The sequence below is a fragment of the Lepisosteus platostomus genome, chromosome 8, assembly GCF_059453375.1.
Source record: "Lepisosteus platostomus isolate fLepPlt1 chromosome 8, fLepPlt1.hap1, whole genome shotgun sequence".
Lineage (NCBI taxonomy): Eukaryota > Metazoa > Chordata > Actinopteri > Semionotiformes > Lepisosteidae > Lepisosteus > Lepisosteus platostomus.
Window position 1 is genome coordinate 40,222,046 of NC_142618.1, and position 26,180 is coordinate 40,248,225.

General features: G+C 36.3%; 1 protein-coding gene across 2 annotated transcripts in view; it reads right to left on the reverse strand.

Annotated features, from left to right (window-relative positions):
• Positions 1-25,751, reverse strand: part of LOC148657314 (MAM and LDL-receptor class A domain-containing protein 2) — a 285,832-nt gene extending 260,081 nt beyond the window's left edge. For both annotated transcript variants that reach the window (XM_088643402.1, XM_088643401.1), the window contains exons 1-19: positions 25,605-25,751; positions 24,743-25,002; positions 23,492-23,681; positions 20,775-20,894; positions 20,325-20,449; positions 17,852-18,325; positions 16,862-17,117; positions 16,224-16,358; positions 15,789-15,917; positions 15,236-15,335; positions 14,021-14,183; positions 12,798-13,041; positions 8,012-8,143; positions 7,173-7,300; positions 6,517-6,751; positions 4,269-4,531; positions 3,179-3,269; positions 1,264-1,404; positions 704-835 (exon numbers count right to left, since the gene is read on the reverse strand). In XM_088643402.1, coding sequence (XP_088499528.1) covers positions 704-835; positions 1,264-1,404; positions 3,179-3,269; positions 4,269-4,531; positions 6,517-6,751; positions 7,173-7,300; positions 8,012-8,143; positions 12,798-13,041; positions 14,021-14,183; positions 15,236-15,335; positions 15,789-15,917; positions 16,224-16,358; positions 16,862-17,117; positions 17,852-18,325; positions 20,325-20,449; positions 20,775-20,894; positions 23,492-23,681; positions 24,743-25,002; positions 25,605-25,632 — 3,346 coding nt within the window. In that variant the 5' untranslated portion in view covers positions 25,633-25,751. The remainder of the gene's footprint in view (positions 1-703; positions 836-1,263; positions 1,405-3,178; positions 3,270-4,268; positions 4,532-6,516; positions 6,752-7,172; positions 7,301-8,011; positions 8,144-12,797; positions 13,042-14,020; positions 14,184-15,235; positions 15,336-15,788; positions 15,918-16,223; positions 16,359-16,861; positions 17,118-17,851; positions 18,326-20,324; positions 20,450-20,774; positions 20,895-23,491; positions 23,682-24,742; positions 25,003-25,604) is intronic.
• Positions 25,752-26,180: the final 429 nt, after the last annotated feature.

The following is a 26,180-nucleotide window of genomic DNA, read 5'->3' on the forward strand; positions in this document are numbered from 1 at the left end:
TAAGTACCAAGTGATCAAATAAGAAAAATGGGCTGAATTACCTCATTTAATTTGTGACCTTTGTTGCGGTCTTAAAAGAAAGCAACAAACCCACTAAAAGTGATTTCTGAAGAAGTATTCACATGCTTCATTTACATAATCTGATTCCACCTCTAAGCTATATAGTACACAGTGTTCTATTGCAACAATTATATGTATTTGTAACCCTTTTGTTATTGCTGATAGCTTGGCACTTATAGTCACCTTGTGAGTCAAACTGCAATTTACTTTAATCTTTGGGTTGGAGCCAGCCCATTGTAGTCAAAATAATTAATTGATGTTTCACGGATTGTTTCTTATCTTTTACTAGTTAAGCTCTGCTTCTACTGCTTCACACATCCGATTTCTATCATTTATATGCACAATGGAGAAACAGACTCCATTGTTCATCTGCACAGTATAAACAAACAAAATGAGCCAACTCAGAAACAAAAAAGGTTTTAGAATGTATACTGTATATATATATAGAACACATCTGGAACTTCAATACCATTTCACAGCTTTGTAATCTCTTTTGTGTTTACAACAATTCATATACAGTACCTAACTATTTTTGTCATGTCCAATGTGAACAGGGTCCTCATGGGAAAACAGGCATCCCCTGTTCTGTACTGCTCAACTTCTGGAATAGGAGATACCATCTCTGAGACACAGTAAGACTTACCTATAGTAGAAAACATGTGCATATGGTACCAGAATGTCAAGCATGCAGCAGAGGTTGGTTCCATGTATTCACTCAAAAGATGTGCAGTTTTGTCACTGGACATTAAGCCAGTCATGAAGAACACATAGTGTCCTATAACAGATCAAAGCACACTTTAATTGATATCTCACTTCTCATCCTGGTCCGCTGTATAGTGACCCGCTGCATTCATGCTGAATAGATACTGAACAGCTCAACATATCTACAGGAGACAATGTTAAGAACTACTGTACATGCAAAAAATATTCCAGTTACTCCATTGATTCACGGATGAGAAACAGAAATGGTTCTCCAAGTATTGAGTTGTCTTCAGTGTCGCCTTATTGCTCTGATTAACCTTCCCTAGATAAAATTAAAATTTAAGCAACATCACAGTGTGTAAAAAAGTCAACATCCTCAGTTATGCGAAGTAAAGTTAAATAAAATCTGCTATTTGGATACATTCTACAAGCATTTCAGTGTTTTTTACCACTGTGTTGGGTGTATAGTTTACTGCTGATAGTGAGTCAATATTAGCATACCCAGCGCAGAGTTGGTAGTGTGATCTACAGAAGGCCCATAGAGAGAGTTAGGAGAAGATCCTGAATTCCAGGTCCAGTCCAAATCGTCTCCTGTGTGAGTGTTCAGCCAGCCGCACAAGTCAGTCTCAAAGTCACAGAAACCTAAAATAAAAACATACACAACTGATCATCTATAAGCTTAAATATGATTCTTAAAGGCATGGTCACAACCAGTTTTACTAACACACTTACCTATAGTATGCCTATAGTATTACCTATAGTATGCACTCACTCTGAAACCTCATTACATATGAAGTAAGAGACAAGATGTAAAAAGGGTTAACTTAAGTCAGTTCTGCCTGAAAATTAGACTTCTAAGCAACCGGGGTTTATGGCCCCCCCTACCATAACACCGAATGATGTCCGAAGCAGCAAGGAAGGACTATATAACCTAAAAGTTTGTACCGGCACATCAACAATACTTCGGTTTTGTTGTTTCTTGCGGGAAACAAGACTTCGGCTTTATTGTTCCTTGCATGCAATAAACTCATCTGTTTTACTTCATCTCGGGACCCAGAACCTTATTCTTTCTGTTACAACACATAGCTTGGAGCCAAGGCAAAATGAGTTTATTTCACTGTTTAATTAATCTCTGTTCATGTTTTAATTATACCCATTGGAGTTGTTTAAACAAGATTTTCTTAACCAGGGATTTGGGATCCCCAAAAGGTCCTCACTATCTAAGGTGTTCTTAAGAAGCAGGAACAATTTTCAGTTTAAGTCTCATTCAACAAACATACAGTACATTTTCAACATATACAGTACACAGGTATCAAACAGTTTTATAAATTTTACAAGTGGATCTGCACTAATGATGGATCTGGTGGCTGGGTAATTGTATCATGGTTTATACTAATTATATTTTTCAGTTTAAATTTGTGTTTATATTGGGTGTCCTTGTTGAGAGTGATTTCGCTGAAAGGGATCCCAGAGGTGCAAGCATTTTTGGTTTAAGACAAGCTAATTCTTAATTGGTGGCAGCATTTATTCTAGCAGAGGTAATCTTACCACTTAACATCATTTTATCAGCTCTCAAAAGCTAGGCATTTTATTTTCTTATATCTTTGTGACAAAGGACATATTAGCCCACAGACAACATGGAATATTTGCAAAAAACTGTAGTCTACAAATTATTACATTTATATCCTTGTTTATATGCAAATTCTAAGTATTCTAACTTATTTTCTACATTTAAGGTTATTTCCCCCTAATTATAATGAGAAGAACAATGAAAAATTATTAAAAAATTAGAAAGACACGTCACAATTATGCCTGTACTGTCTTCTTTTTCTTCATAAGAAATCAAATGAAGCTGGTGTGCGCACGAAGCAGACCCAGCACAGTCTCGTTCTCCTGATTTATATTTTACAACTTACAGCTATTTTAAAATGTAATGGAAATCTACTTAATGAAAATGGTTTGAGTTTTACAGGTGTTTGCGTTGAGAGAAAAATAGAAGTTTTACAGTGTATACAGTATATCACAAGGGTCTTTGAATGTACATGAATAAGAACTTTGCTTCACTTATATTTAGTCTGTGCAAGGTGTAAGATTGCCAGTGATATTTGATGAAGAGGCTTTCTAAAATCAGAACAATCTCAAGTCTAAAAAAGTCCAAGCTGTCCTTTAAATGGGACTTTTCACAACAGGTGATGGAATAGTTCAGACTATGACCATTATCTGTCAACTTTTGACTCAAAAATGACTAGATGTTGTATTACACAGAAGTTAATGGTCACTGAGGCCACTAAGGTCATTATTAATGGACCTGGGGTATTTTTTGTCAGATGAATCTGTTTCTCTAACAAATATGAGGGCAAAAAAAGAAGTGTTTTGGAAAACACTTTGTTAGTCAAAGTGCGGCTAATATACAAACCTTCTGGAGGGCAAGGACCATTAAGTATAAGTAGGTCATCAATCGCAATATCACCTCTCTGGCCATCACCTGCTACAACTTCAAATATAATCTGAAATAGAAATTAGTAAGAAACAGAAAAACTTTCTGTATGACATAAAAGGAGTCCTTTAAAGTGCACTTGTTCTGGGTAAATGAAGCAATAGGATCTTACGTGAGTTTAGTTTCAGCCTCACACAGTCATAGCCTTTAGTTTTAGAAAGGGAAAGACTTTCTTTCTGACAAATGCTTCATCTTCACAGTTATGGAAACAAATTAGAAAGAAGTGACAAGTGTTGAGTTGCTCTGAAATTCAGCAGGATAAATTAATCTATTTTGACAGAGTATAAGTGTGAAAAACCAAGGGAAATATGTCAAATTCTTATTTCTTCTTTATCTCTTGATGGACTAAGTAATGACAGTTTCATCATTAGTATTTAGGAATTAGTATTAGGAAGACTAGTCCATTCCTCAATCTGTTTATGAACTTATGATGCAAAGCATATACAGTACATAATTAGAACATTTTTCAGTGAAATGGAAACTCCCACTCAAACCATCTCAGGATTTACAGCCAAAAGACTTTAGAACAAATTGCACTGATTAAGCAGCTGCAGGTTATGTAATAGTATTTAACTTTTTAAAGTTAATATGTGTTTCTTGTATTTGTGTGCTGTGATTTTTAGAACTAAGATTTTGTTGAAAGAAGGAAAACTGATGACTGCATTCCTCAGGCCTGGATATTTCCAGATTTAATACATATTCATAAATTTTGATCTTGGAAAACGTTATGATGTCTGAGCACCTGACAGTTGTTACATAAAACGTTTTGCTGGAAACCTTGATTAGTGAGTACGTTTGGTCAAGACAATCACTTGCAGTCAATCAGGAGAGTTAATCAGACATTCCACCAAGTGTTTTTTGCTCGGGATCAATAGGGCTGAGCGAAATGCAAAGTACACTTAATAAAGAAATTTCTTAAAAAGGTCATTCTAGACTTCACTTGAAGAATTAGACCTACTTTTGCAAGTGTATTTTTATTTATGTAAATTGTGACTGAATTGTCCCCTACCTGGTACTGACTTTCATGACTGAGTATACTAACTCTCCCGTGTCTCCATAAATTGCCTTGGTTTCCTCTTTTTCTCCACAGCAGAACTTTTGATTGCTGATACTTCTGCAGGTAGATGCTAAGTGCACCAATATTCTCTCCCTCCATGTGATACCAGAATTTTAGACACTCCCCACTCCATGGAGTTGGCTTGTTCAAATGGGTAGCTATGCTACCCGTGAAACCTTGTGGCCACTTCCAAAGTTGTGCACACAGGTAGTAACCTTTAAAAAACATACCAGAAAAACACAGATGGAAGATAATTTTAGAAATGGCAGTTATCCATGCTTGTATCTCATTACTGAAACAATTCAGATCGCACTAACTTATTTTACTGTCTTTTAAATCAAAACATGAGCTGACATTTTAATGGCATTGCCCATAAATTTTTTCTGCATTAGGCCCTGTCTTTATCATGATATACCGTGTTTCAGAAAAGAGCAGTATTAAAATGCAACGGTGGTTTGTGAAAACATAGTGTTCTGTTACATGTGGTACAATTGGGATTGTACGTTGCAAGCGTTAACCGTGCAAAACTTTATGACATATTTCTTTTAATTTAATTTTGGTTTGGTTTCATTTTTGAATGTCAGTTTTTCCTTATTACTCACATATCAGAGAAAATGAAAATTCTTTGTTAAGATTGTATAGTTTACATTATTTATACTGCTAATTTAACACCACACTGTTTATTTGAAATGATGTCTAATCTAGTTTAAATGAAATGCTTAAAAAATGTGAATTTCAAGTGAACAGTGTATGTAACAATTATTATTAAATATTATTTTATTTTAATATGCTTTGTTTAATCAGTCACGGATACTGTATTTGTTTTGAAACACCTACCAATACATGTGGAAGGTTAAAAGATTCATCTGAAGCAATATGATTTGGATATGATTTCTCTAAGGATGCAGTATTTCTTTGAAATAACATTGCTTAAAAAAGGTATTAGAAATATTCTAACTTGGACTTTGGTTCTAAGCAATAGCATATCAATAGTTGATTTACTCACAATGAATAACACAAGAAATTTAGGTATTTAAAATTTACTTAGGATTAGGTATAGATATGCAGGTTTGTATATGCATTTTTTCCAGTTCCTTGCTGAAGAATGTAATACTGCAAATATGGACACACATATACACAAATATAGACACTGTCTGCCAAAATTATTGTAATGAGCTCTTGAATCTTCAATGCTATCACACTACCATCTACAATCCTTCCTCATCTCATGTAAACTCCTAAAATATACCTTGTTTACCATGCTCCTTTCCTCACATATACATCTCTCCACATAACCATGTGTATCTGTGCTTCTCCCCTCACACATCTAATGCCTAAACAACTACATCCCATTTCACTTGACCTTTAAGAAAATATCATAATCTTAGCCACTGAATTAATCATGGAAAGCGCTCATTGTGGTTCTCTTTTCTCCGGCTTCCCTTACATGACAACAAACTGCAACCTCAAGCAAAATACCGATCTTAACCCTGATCTGTAAACCCCTTCAAATGAGAGATTATCCTACCCAATATGAGATTGCTTCTTCTTTATCAAATGAGACCATTTCTAACCAACCTAACCTCTGTTGCACCCGCATGCAAATGCTTGTATCAAGTGTACAAAACACACTCAGAGTGACAAATACACTTCCTACAACTGGTTTTTCTATAAAGCTGCTGTACGTATCACAATTAAGATCTGATATTAAATGTATATTGGACTTTTAACTATACAGTAAGGCTGTTATGCTTGTGCTGTTATGGCAACCAAGGCCAAATATCTTAGGATCCTGTGCAGAGTAATTGAGTGTTCAAGAGAGTGTCGAGACAATAGGCAAAAGCACGGTTGGGTATCCAAAGCCGTATCGTTTGTTGTTAATAGGTATCCGCTGAAGCCGATAAGCTCGTTTGTGAGAAATACTCAGAGGACCGGTGGTTGTAACATGTACTCCATGCAATATCACTAGAATATCACTAGAAGTGTAAATTCTAGGAAGCACATAGAGTTCAAGCATATCATTTTCACAATAACGTATATTAAACCAGATCCTAGTCTGTTTTTAAGTGAAAATTCTCCTTGATGGAATGAATTATATACACCCATTTAATCAAACAAACTGGAGCCGTTAAAGTATTATGATTAAAATCATTGCTAAATATAGTGGGAATATACAAGTCATGTACTGTATCTTCATTACCAGCAGGTGTGCCTAAGGTATGGTCTTCAGCTGGGCTGGACAAGTTGCTAGAAAGTTCCCCTGAAGTTCTGGTCCAGTTGAAGTTGCCTGTTGAGTCATCCTGCAGGCCACATTTTGAGACCTCGAAGGTGCACTCACGCTCAGCAGGGCAGGAGCCATCAAAACTGTCAGCAACTACAACGTCATCTAGCCCAATGCTGCCCTCTGTTCCACCTTGAATAGCTTCAAATATAAACTGCCACAGACAAATAATGATATATTAAAAAAAACACTAGACTGGTTGCATGAATATTTATGCTACAATGACAATGTACTGTAGTTTCTAGCTTCACCTTATTATGAAGCTATTTGTCAGCAGGCTATAATTGACCACATTCATTTTTTATCTGTTTGACGAATGCATTTATTTTCACTGAGCACTCAAGATAATTTTCTAATTAACTTTAATGCAATAAAGGGGAGTGCTAGGCCTTATGTGCAGTCATAAAAGCAAAAGGCTTTACTATATGTCAATAGCGTGGATAAAGTAAAACTGGTGAGTATGTAAGATGTTTTCCATGTAGCCAGTACCCAAGACAAAATATATTTTCTCAAGTTTCCAGCTGATGATATTGTTATCTTGTAGTATCTCTCGTTGTGTTATTCAATATTCTAACCTGAACAGGGTGGTTATATTCCAGAATCCGAAAGTCAGCAAAGTTCCATTTGTTTCCTTGTGTTCCACTTCTCATCCAGTGCACTGTTTCCAGCCCCTCTTCTGACTTGGTAAGGAATTTCAAAGTTCCTTAACAAAAGAAATGTTTTGGATTGCTGTGAGCGATCAAGTAGAATTTCAGTTATTTTTCCCTTTACCATTGCTAGAAATCTAAATTCCAATGTTCTCTTATGATTAGGTGATTATAAAATACCTTTTGAAACAGATCCTGCACAGTTGCAGGATTTGTTCAGTATTTATCCGCATTGTGGGCTTCCCAATAGTTATGACTTCACTTGGATCTATCCAAGTATTGAACAACTATTGTACAATTACCTGTATCACAATAGCTCTTCTCACTAATAAAGTTTACTTTAAAATTTCAAGTTTAAACCTGAAAGTGTGCAACATTAATACAAGTAGTTCAGGTGGATAGTTGCATCAGCATGCACAGGCAGTAAAGGAACAAGTAATAGGTTTATTCCATGCTGAAAAGAGAAGAAAGAAAGGTGTGACACCTAAAGAGGGCTCCACGGCTGATATGTTGTGTTTTCTTTCTTCTCTTTTCAGCATGGAATAAACCTATTACTTGTTCCTTTGCAACATTAATACAATGTATTAAAATTTCTATTAGATGATTAAATGCATATGTTGGTTTATTAATCCCACCTCTTAAAACCCTGTTTACCCCTTGTCTTCATGGCTGTAATTGTCCCTATTTGTCTTTTATTTTAAACTAAAGACCAAATCCTAGCTTGTAATTATTACATCTAATAGCAATTTAAAGCTGTAATTTCTCACCAATGCTGCTTCCATAAATGTGGTACCAGAAACTAACACATCGTGGTTTTCCAGGGGTCTGGGGATAACTCATAAGCCTGGCTTTTGATGAAGGATTCTGTTTATCTTTGGCAGCAATGAACATGTAATAGCCTGGGGGGGGGAAGGTTAAACAAAATAAAAATGTTCCACATCAAAAATCCTTTCCAGATGACGTTTTGTATGCATGGTCTCCAAACAAGATATGATAACAAAAATATGCTTTTGTAAGCTCCAGAAAAGGTCTTCTGGGGAAGCTCCAGAGGGTTACATCAATGTGACAGATAATGCGTCACTCTTTGCTACACTGACATTTCAGTATTTCTATGTAGTATGGAAGATGTCTCCAACCAAGGTCCTGAGGAGCCCAGCACTCCAGGTCTTGCTTGTGTTGCCAATCAACTGCATAAGTAATAGAACAAATTACTGAGACATCTATTCCAAATCTATTACAAATAACTGAGACATCTATTCCACATATTAATATTGCTATAAACCAGGGATGTGTTTCCATCTTAAATTCCTTACACATAAAACCTAAAACAATGGGTATCATTTGAATGTTTTGCCTAGCTGCAGGTTGGCTAAAAGACAGATAAACACAGGTGATCACAATAGACTTCCAATGGTATACTCTGGTTAATTAACGGCATGGGAAATCAGCTGAGTCAAAGGACACAGCATAAATACAGAGACAAAAAAGAAAGACAGTTTAAAGAAAAGTAAGACAAGGAACATCATCACCCTACTCTTCCTAAAAGCTTGTGACATGCAAGAGGACTCTTCTGATCAGACTTAGAGATTGTATTAAGGCAATGTAATCTGATATTATTTTACATAACTTGCAGTCTTACTTAGTTTAAGAAATTCTAACTTCCTGTATTGCAGAATCTTCAGACTAAAACATTTTCTTCTAGTTGGTAATGCATTTTGAGAACAGGTAGATTGATTCCCATTTCCTTTGGGGCATCTGTGTTACAGGAGGAAATACTTCATATTTTACTTAGTCAGGTATAATATCCCTCACCCTGCTACTTTGTAACAATATACTACCAGTAAAGTAATATAAGTAATTAAGTCTGTAACAGGTCTAAAAAATCAGTAACTGATCAGTAACTAGTTTGCAAGTCTGTGTCATAGAAAGAGCTGCAAAGGTGATAATTACTGACAGGAAGGGTGGCAGCATTTAACCAACCACAGAAAAACAACACTGCTCAGCTGTTCCTTGTCTCCAAAAAAACACAATCCTACAGTATGTCACATAAACTATACTTTTAAATTTTGTTTAAAACAATAATCTGTGACTTGTATGACATGTTGAGCATCCTAGGGGAATTCCAACAGCCAAACATCTGTGGCAACTCCCACCAAAATTAATACACTGAAGGAGGAACTAAAATAACTCAAAAGGACTGAAGCATTGAAGAGCTGACAGCATTCTGGAAGGTGTTTGCCAAAGATTGTCAGAGAAACAAACTGAGAGATGTCCAGAACAATATCGGTTTTACCAACCCATTTGCCAGCAGCCATATCACTCCGCAACTCACAACTGGCAGCCCACTGAAGCTACGCAGGTGTGAGCCTGGTCAGTACCTGGATGAGAGACCTCCTTGGAAAAATTAAGGGGCACTCACCCTGTGGTCCATGTGGGTCCTAATGCCCCAGTATAGTGATGGGGCACTATACTGTAAACAGGTGCCATCCTTCAGATGAGACATAAAACTGAGGTCCTGACTCACTGTGGTCATTAAAAATCCCAGGGCATTTCTCGAAAAGAGTAGGGGTGTAACCCCGGCATCCTGGCCAAATTTCCCATTGGCCTTTACCAATCATGGCCTCCTAATAATCCCCATCTATGAATTGGCTTCATTACTCTGCTCTCCTCCCCACTGATAGCTGATGTGTGGTGAGCTCCTCAAGGCCAGGCCAGGAAGCCTTTATCAATTACTCAAAAACACTGCTCTCAACCACAACTATGGCCAATACTAGTAAAAATGCAAAAAGAAAAGTGATTGTTGCACATTCTATTCTCTGGAAATATGCACCAGAGACCATGAGATAGTAAGAGTTCACAGGGTTCCTGGAGCTCAGGTGGTTACTATTACCCATAGTATCGATAGAATAACTATGATATATCAATAATATATCTAAATGCTAGAAATATTAGAAACAAACTATATGAGATAATAATAAACTATCTCATATAGTTTAAAAGTGGCTGCTCAAAGTGCTTTAGTAGGATAAAAAGAACACAATGAAAAGAGACAGCAGAATTACACAATTACATTAAGGGTTGGAAATACAGCAGTAACGCAAAGGGGCAGACATACTGTAGAATCTTCTAAAGAAGGTTTTGAGTCTAGATTGGAAAGTACTCAGGGAAGGTGACTGTTGTGGTGAGTCTTGCTAAACTGAAGAAGGGTAGGATCCTATGTGGGTTCAGGAAAGGAAGCGGTACCCAGGGAGCTACTTAGTAGATTCTTAATCCAAAGACTTATTGGAAGCCAGAAACCAGAAGTCCTTTAACTGTAACTTTAACTTGGCTTTTAGTCCAAAAGCCAAGAAAAGCTGTAATCCACGAAGAAAAGTCAGAAACGAGAGGGAGTCCTTTAACCGGGAGACAGTCCGAAAGCCATGCAAAACCGTAACCCGAAACACCAAGTCCGAAACACGAAAGAGTCCAAAACCAAGGAGATAATCAGGATGAAAAGCCAAGGATATGTTGATCTCGAACGGTAAACGCAATACTGAGCATGGAAGAGCAGGTAAGTGGTTCTGAAATACATTGGCAGGAGAGGGTGTGTCGGCAGAAGAGCGAAGTGGAAGGTTAGGTGATTATCGCAGTCTCCGCCTACGTGTTGATCGGGATGCCTGGGTCATAACAGTGACTCTCTGGTATCCTCAGAAATAGAATTCCAGAGCTCTGGGTCATAGCAAGAGAATGGCTTGTCACCCATAGAGTGTAGATGGGCTTGGTGGACAGATGAGAGAACAGAATTAGACAAAGTTTGTAAGGTGGGGAGTAGAATGATAGTAAGTCAGACAGGGATTGATGTGCCAAGTCATGCAGAACCTTATCATGAGGATTTTGAAAAAAAAAAAACAGATAGGAAGCCTTTTGCCAGTACTCCAGGATAGGAGTAATGTGATCACTTGCACAAGACCTGGTCAGGATTCTAGATATCAAATTCGGGACTTATTGAAGTTTGTTCAGTGTGGATTTAGATACCGCAGCAAGCAGGGTGTTTTACAGTAATCAAATCAAGAGAAGACGAAAGTGTTGACAAGCTTTTCAGCTACATAGGATATTATTTCAGATAGAAGCTACCAAATTAGCAGGCACTCGTGATACCTTTGTGAACACAGAAACATGGATAAGTGAAAATGATAGAGTCGAATGTAACATTTGAGCACTCACACTACAGGGCAAGGAAGACAGAACAGAGGGAATGAAGCATTATACTGTTTCTAATCTACTGTATACTAATTCTAAAATATTATAAAGGTACTGTATAATGAAATTAAGAATTTGTGTGCAAAATAGTTTCTATGATTTCAACTTTTCTCCACACGCACTATAGGAAAGTCAGTAGCAGAAACCAAAATGGTAGACATGGTTAGGAACTGCTTTTTTTCTACAGTTTGTCAAATCATTACAAGAGGAAATTTTTGTTTCAATCCTGTCTTTTCAAACAATAAAAACAGAGTGAGGCAAACAGAGTTGAGAGAACAATTAGGAAAACCATATCATGATAAGGAGTACATTGAAACTGGCAAGACTTTAAAGAAGTGAGACAGGAAGAAGTAGAATGTTATGGAAACAATAGACAATGGACAGAACAGGTTTAAAAGTTCCTACGAAAAGAACAAAAAAGATGTATGCCAAGAGTGTGTAAAGCAGTAACACAAGTGGTTCTACAAATCAAATTGGAATAATCTAAGGGAAGAGAATCACTTTATAAAAGGATTAAAAACAACAGGAAGAGCTTAAAGAAAATGAGAGCAACGAATTACAAAAAGTGGCTGAAATTATTAGAAAGGGCGAGAGGGCTGGAAAGAAATATTGCAATGGAGACTATATAATAAAAAATAAATAAACTTCAAAACTAAAACAGCAGAAAATTAATATATATATCAAAAACAAAAATGGAAAACTTCTAGATTTAAAAAAACTTCTCAACTTCTTAAAGAGAAATGGCTGAGATACTAAATATATATTTTGCTCAACAAGAAAGACATCAAGTACTGTACATGCCTGCTGCAGCACAGTGACAGTGATCTTTATCAAATTGTATCACAACTGAAAAGGCGGAACCATAAACCCACTCAAGATTGATACAGTTCTAGGGGCCCATGGCATCTTACCGATTGTGCTCAAAGATATTAGATTTTATTTAAAAGCAGCAAGAGTAATGAATTCAAAAAAAGCATATAATCTGTTTTTTAGAAGGGTTGTGATAAAGTTCCTGTAGAGAAGAGTGGAGAGAAAACCCAGAACATTGGCCCCTTGAGTTATTCGTGATGCATTTGGTTTAGCAAACAGAATAACAAATAGTAATAAAGGATTATATTGTGAACTCCTTGTACCAGTATGAAATAGGGATAACTAATTTTGAATAATGTCTTCTTTTAAGATCCAAGTTACTATCTATGAGTAATCAAGCAACAGTTAAAAACACATCTCACTTAGGAGATGTTAAGAGAAAAGGGCAAACTATTAACTCCCACTCTGGTTCATACATTGTCCATAACTCTAAACATAAGATACCTTGGCCAGTAGTGTGATCATATCCTGGGCCTTGGTTTAAGTTTGAAGGATTTTGTCCATTTTTTCTCTGCCAGTCAATGTCATCTGTCTTGTCTTGGTACCAGGCACACGTATCTTCCTCATAGGTACACGACAGCTCAGCAGCCCCATGTGGAATATCTCTCACAGAGCAGCCCTCAAACTGTATATCATCCAGCACAATGTCCTGCTCACCCATGATGGTTGGCACCACAGAGAACAGCAACTGATGGAAGAAAACAGTGATCCAACTAAATGATTCAAAATTATGATGGCAAAATTACTTTAAATAAGAAACTGCACATGAAACAAAACTGTAAAATGCAGTTATGCAGTAATACATACACAGTAATTTCTAAAAATCCTGTAATTGAGTTAAAATCAGATCTTAGTGATCTGAGATCAGATCAGTGGTCCCTTCAACACCATTCCCGTTCAATCTTTCCCTGAAGGGTGAGACATGAACGCTGAAATTACCTGCAGCAACAGAGGCCTGCTGATCCCTGATTTCTGGGATGTTATTAGGAAGAACCTGAGAGGACAACTGGATCTGGGTAAAGTCACTGTGGCCTTGAACCTTTTCCATTTGTAAACTGACAGGGGATGTACACCCAAATATTTAGAATGGTTTTGTAACCTTCTCAATACTGATAAGCATCACATGTTCATTTTCTGGAGTCCTCTTTAATCTACAATATTGTTTTTCTATTTTTCTAGATGTTTCCAATAACCTATGAAGTCCTTGTTTAATTTTTACTCAATTATTTAAATGTGTGATTCTAATCAGTGCCTTATTTTGTTAAGTAAACAATTTTTGTTTTGGATAAAAATTGGAACCTTCAAATTGGGTTCACTTATTTTGTACATACTCTGATTCTTAATTATACATTTTCTCTATTTCAGATACCATTACATCTCAGAAGACATTATGTTAGTAAATACAAATCCTTGTTAACAAAACATTGTTAAGAAATGACAGACTTTGATTAAACAAGGGAATCAAGATAGGAAATGTCATAATAATACTGGGGTTCAAGCAATAGGTAAGGAGTGCTTATTATTTGTATATTAGTACAAATTATGTGTTTATGCAATGTAACACTTGACAACGTATTAAGGAATGTTAACTCAGAAGTAAAAAAGCAAATGCATCAGCAAATGCATGAAAGATAAAAAAAACAACAAGTAATAATAAGCAACCAAACCTTGAAGCCTCTTGGCCTATTTCCAATAGGAACTGTGACATTCAGCCACTGTGAATTCTGATTCTCTTTCATCTGCCATAAAATCTCTGATGTAGAATGAGTCATGACCGTCAGTGAGATTGTAGAGGGCACTCCAAAACTGTTATGGAGGTGATACCAGAAGCTGGAAAGGTTCAAATTAATGTAGTTAAATATCCTGACAGGGCATAATGGAAAAAATAATATTAGGAAGCCTTTATAAATTGTAAAGAAAAAAGAAAATTGCCTTCCAGGGTTGGTGAAAGGCTGGGTGCTTGGTCTGCAAAAATACCGAACTTTAGTCTGATTATCCAATGTCGTACAGCTGGTCAGGAGTTTACTGGGATATTCTTTGTTTTCTGCATAATAAGTATGCCCATGACTTGCTGGGCCTGTTAGTGTTAGCGAGAACTCTACCATTAACAGCAGACTGAGAGATTGACAGCAATGAACATAGTACCACAGCTCTACTTGATAATAACTCTCCTGACGACACTGCAGAGCTCACAGTGAGTCAATTGGCGGATGACTCTGGCATATGCACTGTTCATGGAATAGCACGTTTGGTCCTCATAGCCACAGGATTTTAGAAGGCTTTTAGCCTTCAGCAGAGTTGATTAACAATTTGTGATTTCAACTGAGTTAAGAAAAGAAAATTATCTGTAATTTAAAATGAATAAGTAGTTACATAAATTAATAACTACTACACTAGTAATACTAAAGACTGTGACCTTTATAGTGTATGAAAAACCTGTTGAAATTAAACAAACCAAGACCACCTCCAATCATCTATTCAGGTCACCTATTTCCTAATACAGTAACAGAATTCTAAAAAAAAGTATTCTTGGAAAGCAGTATATTTTTTCATATACTGTATACTGTATTTATTCTTTCGGATGTAAACTAACTAAAGAAAGACAAAGACACAGAATTGATTCTTTTAGCATTTTGTCATGGCTTACCTACAGTAATACACTAGTTCTCTTTGTATCTTTAAAAATACAAATAAATTATGCACGTACCATCCCTGTATATAGGTCATGAGTGTGTCAGTTTCTTATTTCAAAAATGTTGATATTTACAAAATGTATGAAGATCCATGTAAATTGAAATATTTCACACTTTGATCTTTCAATTTAAAATTAAAATACTGTTAACTTTAACAGAACAGCATGAGCCAAAAATGGTGTACTTCACCTCATTTGACAAGCCAAGCCAGTAGGTCCAAGTACAGAATTTTCTAATTTTGCTTCTGACCACAAATCTGCTGACAAACCGTCTACTCGCATAAAATGACCTGGGGAGAACGAAAAAGTCAGCATGACAGTATATTTTACATACAGTGTGAACAGCATGATTAGAAGCTTTCATATCTGAAAATGAAATACACAAATTTAGAAAACGTACTGTACTTCATGCATACAGGGGCTTAATGTATGGGTGAGACCATTAAATGTCAATGAATGCATGATATGTACTCCCACAATAATTCAGCAACTCAACACTACTGCTACTGTATTGTATATATACTGTAAAGTAAATATTGTATGCGACAACACTGTGACCCAGTGGATGCGTCATGCTCTAAACACGATAAAGTCTTCTCTCTCCCACACCCTTGCTTAGAAATAGGTGTCCACACTCTGAATGTGACTGTCTCCCATCTGTTCATACTGAAACAGTTGAACAGATGTTCATGTTGAGTTATTCATTCATCCACAGCCTCATTCTGTGTGCTAGTCTTTCTTACCCGAGGGGGTCAAGGTGGTATGGTCTATTCCGGGGCTGGCAGTGGCATTTGCCATTTCACGTTTCCATTGGTAATTGTTAGTGCTGATGTCTTTCCATCCGCAGGCAGCTTGTTCAAAATCACATGAGCCTGGCAATACACAGTTGAAAGCTTGTGCTTTATTTTCATTCAATAATTGAGAAAACAGACAAAAAGTTAAGATTTATACTAACTGTTTCAACACATAAAAATGTATATAATCATAGCGACTAATAGCTTTAGCAATTATTTTAGGATGTGGTTCAACCTTTTGTATTTTGTTCCTTATTCATTTAGGTTTGTAAGCACTGTGTGGCACTTCATCTGAAAGGAAACTGATTTAATGAACATTAGAAAATGAACTAATTCCCCTTTTGCAGCCAGGGAAAAAACTGAGAAAATAAAGATCAGACTTGCCACAGAGATCCTCATCAGAATTGTCAGTGCAGTCACCATGGAAGTCACACACCCTGTCTAGAGAAATGCATTGTTGGTCGTTACACAGAAACCTGTCTTCAGGACAAATTGGTGCTATGGCATTCTGTAAAGGACCTGAAAAAAAAACTCAATAAGTGGCATTGCCAATGTATCATTTTGACAAATAAATGTATTAATCTTACCATACTTACAGTATGTGGCAGGGTTGTCTCTCCTACATTTCTTAAACAATTATCTTAACAAATTGTGATAAAGATGTTCGACATAATTTATTCATTTAAGGTGCACAAAGTACAGTACGGTCTGAGGCTACAGTGCAAGACTGTTAAATAGATTAAGTTTATCATTACATTAAAAAAATATAGAAAAAATGGAAACTATTTAGATAAAAACAAACATTTTCATATTTCTAAGGCACCTTTTAATCTAATTTCTTGAACAAATTACTGACATTTTTAAATAAACGATTTTTAAGTTGCAAAGAAAGCATTTCAAGAACTGACTATAAATCCTCAAACATGAATTCCCCTAAATTAAGATAAGCAGTTTCAGATTCAGATTCAGTTTTTATTCTGTGAGATGGAACTGTACATGAAAGTACTATTACAGCTGTTTACCACTGAGCAACTGGCAGTCCCGGGAGAAGGAGATGTCATCCACGGCCATGAATCCATTAAGCCCACCTCCTGCCACACCTTCTAGTACAACCTCGAAGGGGTGGCCAACTGAGAGACTGACTTCAGCACTCAAGAAGGAATCTTGCTTTTCCTCTCCTTTTGCCCATTGCTTTACAAGTGGCCCTGACGCTTTCCTGCGTGTGTAGATGTTTAAGGTTCCTACGTTTTCCCCATGCATGTAGTAGAAAAATCTAATCTGGTAAAGAGGAAAGAGTTTGAGAATTAATATCTAAAAAAATGTGTATCATTTTTTTCTTGTGAATTTACATTTACATTATGAAACAGTTCTTGGGGAAGAAGTGCTAGACAATGTTAAGAAATAGGAGACAGTGCATCAAAGAGAAGAAAGTCACAACAGTCAATGCAATATTGAATCTTAATATAGTATTCTCATACAACTAACCTGGCCTTTTGTGTTATCAGTTATAGACAGTTCACTAGCAAATGAGTCAATAAACTCAGTAACAATCCCAAAGTTAGTCTGCAAATTTATTGAAAACAATTTGAACTGAGTTGTAGTTCAACTGAACTCAGCCTGAGCAGACTCCTAATGCAGACTCAGCACTATAGTACCTTTGGGATAATTTTCTAATCATAAGGAAACATACTCTACAGTGTGCTCTATATTTTTATTACAAGTAAACATGGTAGGGAATTGCTCCAATTAAAAACAGTGATCAAGTCAATCAATGGATAGTCCTAAAAGTTTCTCAAATACTACAACATAATCCACACAAGGTACTCCATACTGTCAAAATTATTTTAATTCATAATTAATTCAAGAAAAAACCCATAAACATCTCTTTAACTATAGCACATTTACCTTCCTAAATATTTCAACAATATCAGGGTTTATGTGCCTTCATATAAGAATATTATTGCAAAAAGATGAGAAGAAGAAAATAAGAAAGCAAAAAAGCAAGTTGTTACCTTGCAATCAATCTCTTGTGAGGCATAAAAAACTGGGCTAAATACCCATGCTCTGTGTCCCTGTTTCTTGGGCCCAGCAGTACTGAGGTATAGGTACTTTCCATTTTCACAGTTAGCAGTATATTCTCTTCTAAAGCCAGTCTTGTGAGACAGGTGAAAAAGCTTCCTGGGGGAGCCCCTTTCCCAGGAAAGTTGCACTTGACTTTTTTCTTTCTCCCAGTAACACAAATCTTCCTCAAAATCACACATCATGTGCAGGTGGTAGTCCTGCTCATCGTTTTGGACCTGAAAGCCATCTGTGAAATCATGCCAGCTGTCCAGATTCACACAAGTCCCTTGCTGGCATAGGAATTCCTTCTCAAGGCATTTTAATTCAGGCTGTGACTCAAGAGGTCCACAGTTTTGGAATCCAACATCAATCAGTGCACTGCCTCCTCCCATTGACTCAGTACTAAGAGAGGCAATCACCTGGACCTGCATCACAAAAATAACCAAGCTAAAGCAACAAGTGCCATGTATTCCTAATATTAAAAGAACATAAGCACTGACTATACCTACTTCATGTATTGCCCCGTATGACAAATTTGCTGAGTATGCAGGTAAAAGATGTACACAATATATAACACATTTAAGACCACATGAATCTATTAACAAATAAAATATACATTCATAAGATGAAAAATATATAGTATTGTACTATACATCATGGTCAGTCTTAGGGACAAAACTAGTTATGGTATGTATTTTACTAAGTCACCTTTATGGAAATATCTGCAAGCCACAGTGTTTGATATATAAAGTCTCCTTTTTACAGAATTTTTTAAAGAAAAAGGCTTTTGGAAGGATTGGATACCTCAATACATTTAGTGTTAAGTACTGTATATCACAGTCATGGTCGATTTTCTAGGACCTAAATGGGTTCTCTCTTTTTAAAATGGATTTTTAACTGCCAAATGTGTAGAAAACACAAATTAATAATGATAAATGAGAGACAGCAACCAATCATCTAAATGATGAGAAGAAAAAAACTTATTTTGAGTAAAGAGATTTACTTGAAATATCTAAGCAAATTCAGTTAAAAGATTTCGAGTAAATCTATCTACAAATGAAAACAGATATGCAACAGTAAAAATAAATTCAGTGGACACTTCAAAAACTAGCCATGCAGGATATTCAAAAGTGGCATTCCAAAGGGATTTTGTGTCTTACTGAAAATACAAAAAGAACTGTAAGAAAAATGAGAAAAAACTTTGAAATTAGACATCTTAAAGGCACAAATACTTTTTCTAAATCCTTGTTTATACTTTATTTGCGAGAGTCCTTTTTTTCCCTTGTTAGAAAGAAATGTCATTATAAAGGAAATACAATGCTCTTTCCAAACACTTTTGAAAAGTAACCTTGCAATTTATGCAGAGAGGGACATAGAATTAGTTGTGAGGTAGCTCGAAAGAGGGCAGAAGGACCCCACACCAGAGAGAGAGATGTGCTGTTGGTAAACACTAAAAGCATCTTTGAACTTAAAACACCTGGTGACACTTTGTATAAAGATTGTAACTTTTGCAAATTTCCATTCCATATATCTAATTGCTCCAGTAAATTCAAACCATCACAGCATTACAGAAGTGTATAATATTGTACAATATTGCATTAAGGCAGCACAGCAGTGCACTGATTAGCACTGGAGCCCTGGGTTAAATTCTGGACCTAAATGTGTTAGCAGGTCATGTGTCATTTTCTCAGTGTTTTTATGGTCTTTCACCAGGTGCTCCGGTTTTCTCCCATAGTCCAAGAACACAGTAGTATTGTTGGTTAATTGGCTTCTTAGAAAACCCTGGCCCTGGTGTGATTGGTGTGACAGACACTCACATCTGGAGTCAGTTTTCCAAGAAGCCAGTTAACCTCCCAATATACCTATGGACTGTGAAGAACATACAAACTTCACACAAATACTGTAGCACCCAAGGTCCAGAATTCAACCCAAGCCCCATGTGTTGCAAGGCAGCAATACTTATCTCCGTGCCACTATCCCGCCCCATGTGAAATACTTCTTTAGCCCAATTTGTCCTTAAAACACACCTACAGTAATCTGTGCAATCACAGTTTACTGCTGATCAAATTCATGAGGTAGAATGACTAGAAGCAGTACTCTGACTGACCAAAGCATCAAGCAAAGTTTGATACCTTGAATGTGACAGGAGTTGTAACTAATTCGTTACAAAAACTATTTTCAACAAGCTTCCAGAAGATTGGTTGCTTCTTCTTGTAAATGGAACAAAATCAACTTCACCGTTCATTGGTACCCATTTCAGCATTTGGGTAACCAAATTTCTACCTGTAATCTATCATACAGAAGTTAAAATAAAGGTAAAATATTATTTTTCTATTAATAAAAAATGCTGGGTTTTTTTTGCCATAAGAATCAATGCAATCACAGTTTTCTGCATGAAATGTCATATTTCAGAACAGTACTAACCTGAAATTCTCCATGATATTTTCCAAGATGAAGGACTGCGTGATTCCAGGAGTTTCCCAGGCTTTCCTCCTGTGTCCAGATTACTACTGTTCTATTGTGTTGTACAACTAACGCACTCAGTCTCCCTGAAATAAAGTGCATCCCCTTTTTTGTTTAAATCAAGAATTACCTTGAAAACTTAAACTAAACCCCCTTGAAACCCAAGATAAGGTAAGACAAATCACTACAAAAATCAGTGTTAACTAAGCTTATACAAAAAAAGAGCTCAAGGAAAGATAAAACCTGGTAAACTCAAATAGTATTATTCACTTGCTAAAATACATCCTGGACAGATGCAAGTACATACTGTAACTGTAACTAGAAATTCAAAGTCAGTATCTTTCACTTTTTCCTGGCGAGCACAGGATAAAACAAATTACAGAACGTAGTCACGTAGGATACTGTACCTACCTTTTCCCCATGTGAAATACCAAAAGTGCATCTGACAGGAGGGGGCTGATTCTAGCAGACTAGCTTCCAACACAGCCACACTCTGAACTTCCCAGTTATGCTCTGCATATGTACAGTAATCTGAAAGAACATTACGATTTTCATCATCAACCTCAGGTATTTCAGGCTCCATTGCTCCAGTAAACCTTTTTGAATTGTATTGCCAATACGGTACTTAAATAAAACATGAACATGAAGAGTGAAGTGGAAGCATGGGAAAGTGCTTTCGGAACTGTGGCTGAGATCATGAAATACTGGTTTACACTAGGGATTGTGGGTGTCTGGAATAAGCTACTTAGCCACATTGTTGAACATTGTTGACATTAATACCCTGGATAGCTCTGTGAAGTTGGCCCCCCTTACAAACGGCACAAACGATGAAACCCACCGCATTTGTTTGTGCTGCTTTTGTGCCGGTTTGTGTCATTGAAAGTAGTTTCCCAGACACTTTCATTCCCAAGATATAGCGCCTTCTTTTACAGGTAATCACTGTATGACGACTTTGACTACCACTAACCCCATCTGAAAAGTTCAAGCACCCTATTACTGGTGCGGGGATAAGGATGTCTGCAATTTTGTTTCTCTGTTTGCCCCAGGGGAGGGCAGCGGTTAAATTTGCATTTAATACCTGTATATTCTGTGCTTTTGTGTGAACAGGAAAATTTAATGTATCTCTAATATCATACCCTAATGAGTTGTGGGTTAAAAAGAGAACATTACCAAACAATTGCACATTCTTAAAAAAGGACACTAACCCTAACTAGCACATCTTAGTACTTCATAGCTGTGTCCTTTTTACATATAAAGAAGTTATCAGTTTTTCATTGTGTCCTTCCTAAATAAAAATGCAAATCAAGGAACATTTAAAGATTCAACCTGTCTTTCAAACCACTTATTTATAAAGGTTAGAATTAGCATCTTCCTGTTTTACAAGACCATTGTTGGTGTCTTTTATGCAAAGCAAATCCATAAACGTGAAAAAGAACCAAGATTTTTTTTAGGGGCACTATGTACTAAATTGACCCAGGTAGTTAATAACACGGCTACAAAACAACATTAGAAACTCTACTGTCTCACATGCGGACACACACTGCGGAAAAATATTTTTATTTTCACATAAAATAACTGCAACATGTATCTAAGATGTTAAAAACAGTCATTATCCCTGATTTTTGTATTTACAGTTTTCTAATGTGCAAACAGCATGATGAGGGCGCTGTCCTTTTATTTATGTATTTCTGGTCAATCCACGGTATAGAATATACTGCCTTTGTTAAGTCATCATATTTCTCCCAGCTGAAATCATGTCTTTTGTAGTATGCAATGTACAGTAATGACACAGGACATGTTTGCTTGCCCAGCTCCAACAAACGGCACAATCACTGAAACCCACGACATTTGTCAGTGCTCCAATTGTGCTGGTTTGCGCAACCAAACATTGAACGTAGTGTTTGTGCTGCTATCATTACCAACATATAGTGCCCTGTTTTTTCAGGTCATCATGTGATTGACTACAGGACGTTTACAGGTACAAACAGGTTACAGGTACTTTACTTTGAATTCAATCAACAGTTTACATCTGTAAAAAGATTAAATCTGTAAATGATTGGAGAGGGACAACATGGTGGCACAGTGGTTAGAACTGCTGTCTGGTAGTGATAGTGATAGTTCTGTTCCGGACCTGGAGTGCTATCTGAATGGAGTTTGTTTGTTCTCCCCTTGGTCATGTGGATTTACTTCCAGTGCAAAGACATACTGGTAGGATATGGCTTCTGCATAAATAGGCCCTGCTGTGACTGCATGTTTGTCTGTGTTTGTTCTGCAATGGACGTGTATTCCATCCAGGGTGTATCTCGCCTGGCGCCTGTTGTATGCCATGATAGGCTCTGGCTCACCCATGATCCTGAATTGAATGAAGTGCTAAAAAAAAATGGATGGATGGATCCTACAACAAGGCTGCTCAACTTCAGCCCTGGGGATTCAAAAGGTTTTTGGTTTTCTGCCCACCTGGGCCCTTAATTGCCTAATTATTATTGCCAATTAATTGCTTGCTTAATTGGACAAGCTTTGAAGCCTTTCCTTGTATATAAGTTCACACAATGGACCTAGAAGACTAGAGCTGCCCCCTCATCATACCATGAAGTATTTTGTTACCATCTAGCTAAATAGGCTTTAATTTGATTGTGCTCCACAAGTGTTGATATATAAGCTAATAAATAAGTTAAAATAGGGACTGATTTAATAATACCCGAAAAAGAATGCCATATAGTAATATTTGGTGTTTAGGGACCCTGTATATCAGTGGTAGTAATGCTATTACTGTATGTTGTCTGATAGCCGGTGCCAGCTGGAAGAACAAATAGCAATATACCGATAAAAGACACCACTGCCAAGTTTGAGCTAAAGGGACATCACGAACCTGATATGTACGTCATTTAAAGCAGTAAATTTCAAAATTTCAAAAGCCTGTCTGTGCATGACAGATTAGATAACACGGCTGTTTCCTTATGCTTAGAAAGAGCCTTTGAAAACAATTCTATATCTAAGTTTAAGTGATACTAGTCTGTAGGTGGAGTATTATAGCAGGTCATTGTCTCTTTTAAGAAGAAACAAAATTATTGCAGAATTTTAAATTTATATGTGAATTTAAAGAAGTTAACTAGATAATAGCAGCTTACCACAGAAGAGTTTATCATTTTCATTTCCACAGCTGGCTCTGAAACTGCACACACTGGCAGGTGTAGTTACTCTACTGGACCATTCAAATACATCCTGCTGTTCAGGGGGTGCACAGGATTCTGGATGAACAGCAATGTCCCTGATAGGAATCTCATTGTTGTGTCCTCCTTCAAATGCTTCAACAAGCAACTAAAAATATAAGAATTATTCGTCAGATTGACTAGTTAACATTACAAATGTGATTTTCAGTGCTGTAGTCATCAGTTCAGTTAATAAAGTTAAATATGACCAGATCTAACTAATGTTTTGCTCTGCATCAAATTGAATCATGTTTCAATGAAAAAAACCTTTCAAGAATTAAAAATTATTCATAACTCATAACTATATATGATCTATTTTTAATTGTTCAGACAATGAACATAATTTCCCATTAATACATGATTTAAACAGAAGACATATATAGAAGATACTATATGAACAGATAGTTATGATCGTGTTGCTCATATGGGAGTAAAACTCATATATAGTGACATAAACCATCTTCTACACTGTACAGAATGTGACTAGTGAACTATGGCTAGTTTAATGTGTTTCATTAACCTATTTATTTTGGAAGAGATAAAGACAACCAGTGACAGTATTATGAACAGTCAGCATATTAAGAAAAATCACTGACTAGGTTGTAAAAGCTACTAAGCTCTGTGTGTCTTCTGAATTCTTTATAACTCTCTTAATTGCCTACGAAAACAAAATTATTTTTTCCTTTACATGCGGATGTACACAAGGCAATAATTGCTAACACCTTGATTAATGAACATTTGATTATTATATACCTACCCTATAATAAATCATAAAAATATTGTGGAAAACACCTGGAGTGAAAGGTACACCCTAGCAGTGTCATAAACAAGTTTTTTACTTGAACAGAGAAGTTGTTGTGTAAATGTGATTCAGGTTCTCAAAAACTTCAAAGGAACTTTCAGACAAACAACGAAACTGCCTGTTATTGGTGTGATAAAACTGAATTACTGAAATTCTACAAGAAGCTACTTGATGAGTTTTCTGTATCAATAGGTTACACTCATCCCAAATGTCTCAGTTGGTTTCATGGTCTTCTTTTATTTGAACATTTTGATCTCATGAATTTGTACAGTATGTTGGTGATAACAATCAATGCTAAAGCCAACTCTTGTCATAGAACCTCCTTATTGGAAATATCTGTATACTATGTCAATATTAGCTAGGCTCACTTGCACACTCTCGTTGTCCATGTTATTTATTGTAATCAGATGTTTTCTCCAGGTATTTCCAAGGCCACCTTCCACACTCCACAACTGACTGGACTGCCCAGTGGACAATTTCCTGACTTGCAGTTTTCTGGCATTTCTACCATCCACCTTGTACCAGAACTGAAGACATACTGTTGTTCCTTCCGGAATATATCTGCTGAACAAAAGAGTGCCCTCCGGATTGGGGTTATAAAAAGAGCCATCTTGAGATAATAACAGACCTTGAAAGAAAATAAAACAATCAATATAAGCACAGTTTATATCGATTATGATGTATACATATTTGTAAAGTGAATATTTTAATCAAACCTTACTACTCAAAATGAACCCTTTTATGGGTGAAAGAAGCTAAATGTAGGAGTTTTAGTTTGATTAGTTTGGTTTTTGCTGAAATTGATCTTCTTTCTTAAATAAAGGTAATTAGCTTGAGTATTCAGGTTTTGATTAAACGTGGGATTATTTGTAATTCACCAAAATAAAACATCACTGGAAAGGGGATGAAACTTGCAAGGAACTGCAATACAAAAATAGTTTAGCAGACATGTCTACGTTAATGAGCACTCTACTATAACCTCTTTATATTCCCTTTTAGTCAAGATTTATAAGACTAGATTGCAAAAACTAAGACTAGAGGTCAAAGACGGCCATAATTTTCTTGTTAACCTAAAATATCACGCTTTCATAAGTTCAGAACAGGATTACTCCAACTGTCTTTAAATTTCATTAAAAGAGACCAGAAGAAACAAAGAAGCAGACCTGCTACTGGCAAAATCTCAACATTAACATGTAAATCATTTGCATGGCTTGTTTTTGATTAACCTACCTAAGAATGCAAAGAAGAGTCCTTTCATATTGCCTGGATTCCAGTGTTATGAACCATATTCAGATATCAATCCAACCTAGAACTTCTTTGACCCACAGTAAGAAACCAAAGTTTTCTCTGAATGATTTTCAACCTTGCCAGTCCAATCTCAATTCACTTTTATCTCTGATTTGTGTTATCAGTGAAAAGTTGAAAGTCCAAAATGTTTCTAGCAATATCACAATAAATTGCCTTGCAAACATATTCTGACGCTGCTCACAATATTGCATGTTGTGAAATTACAAAACAAAGCCTACACATTTTTTAATGAGTATTTTATGCAAAACATGAGTTCTCAAACTGAATACATCTAGTGGTAAGGTACAGTAAAATCTAAAGAGAAAAAATGAAATGTGTTAATTACATAAAATTCAGAGCTGTAAGCTCAATATTTGGTGGAACGTCTCTGTTAGGAATTAGAGCCACATTAATCATTTTGTGACTTCTCTACCAATTTTGCACATTGGCTTGGTGCAATTGTTGCCCATTCTTCTTGGTGAGTTGTTCAAGCTTTCTCAAATTGCTTAGAGATTGCTT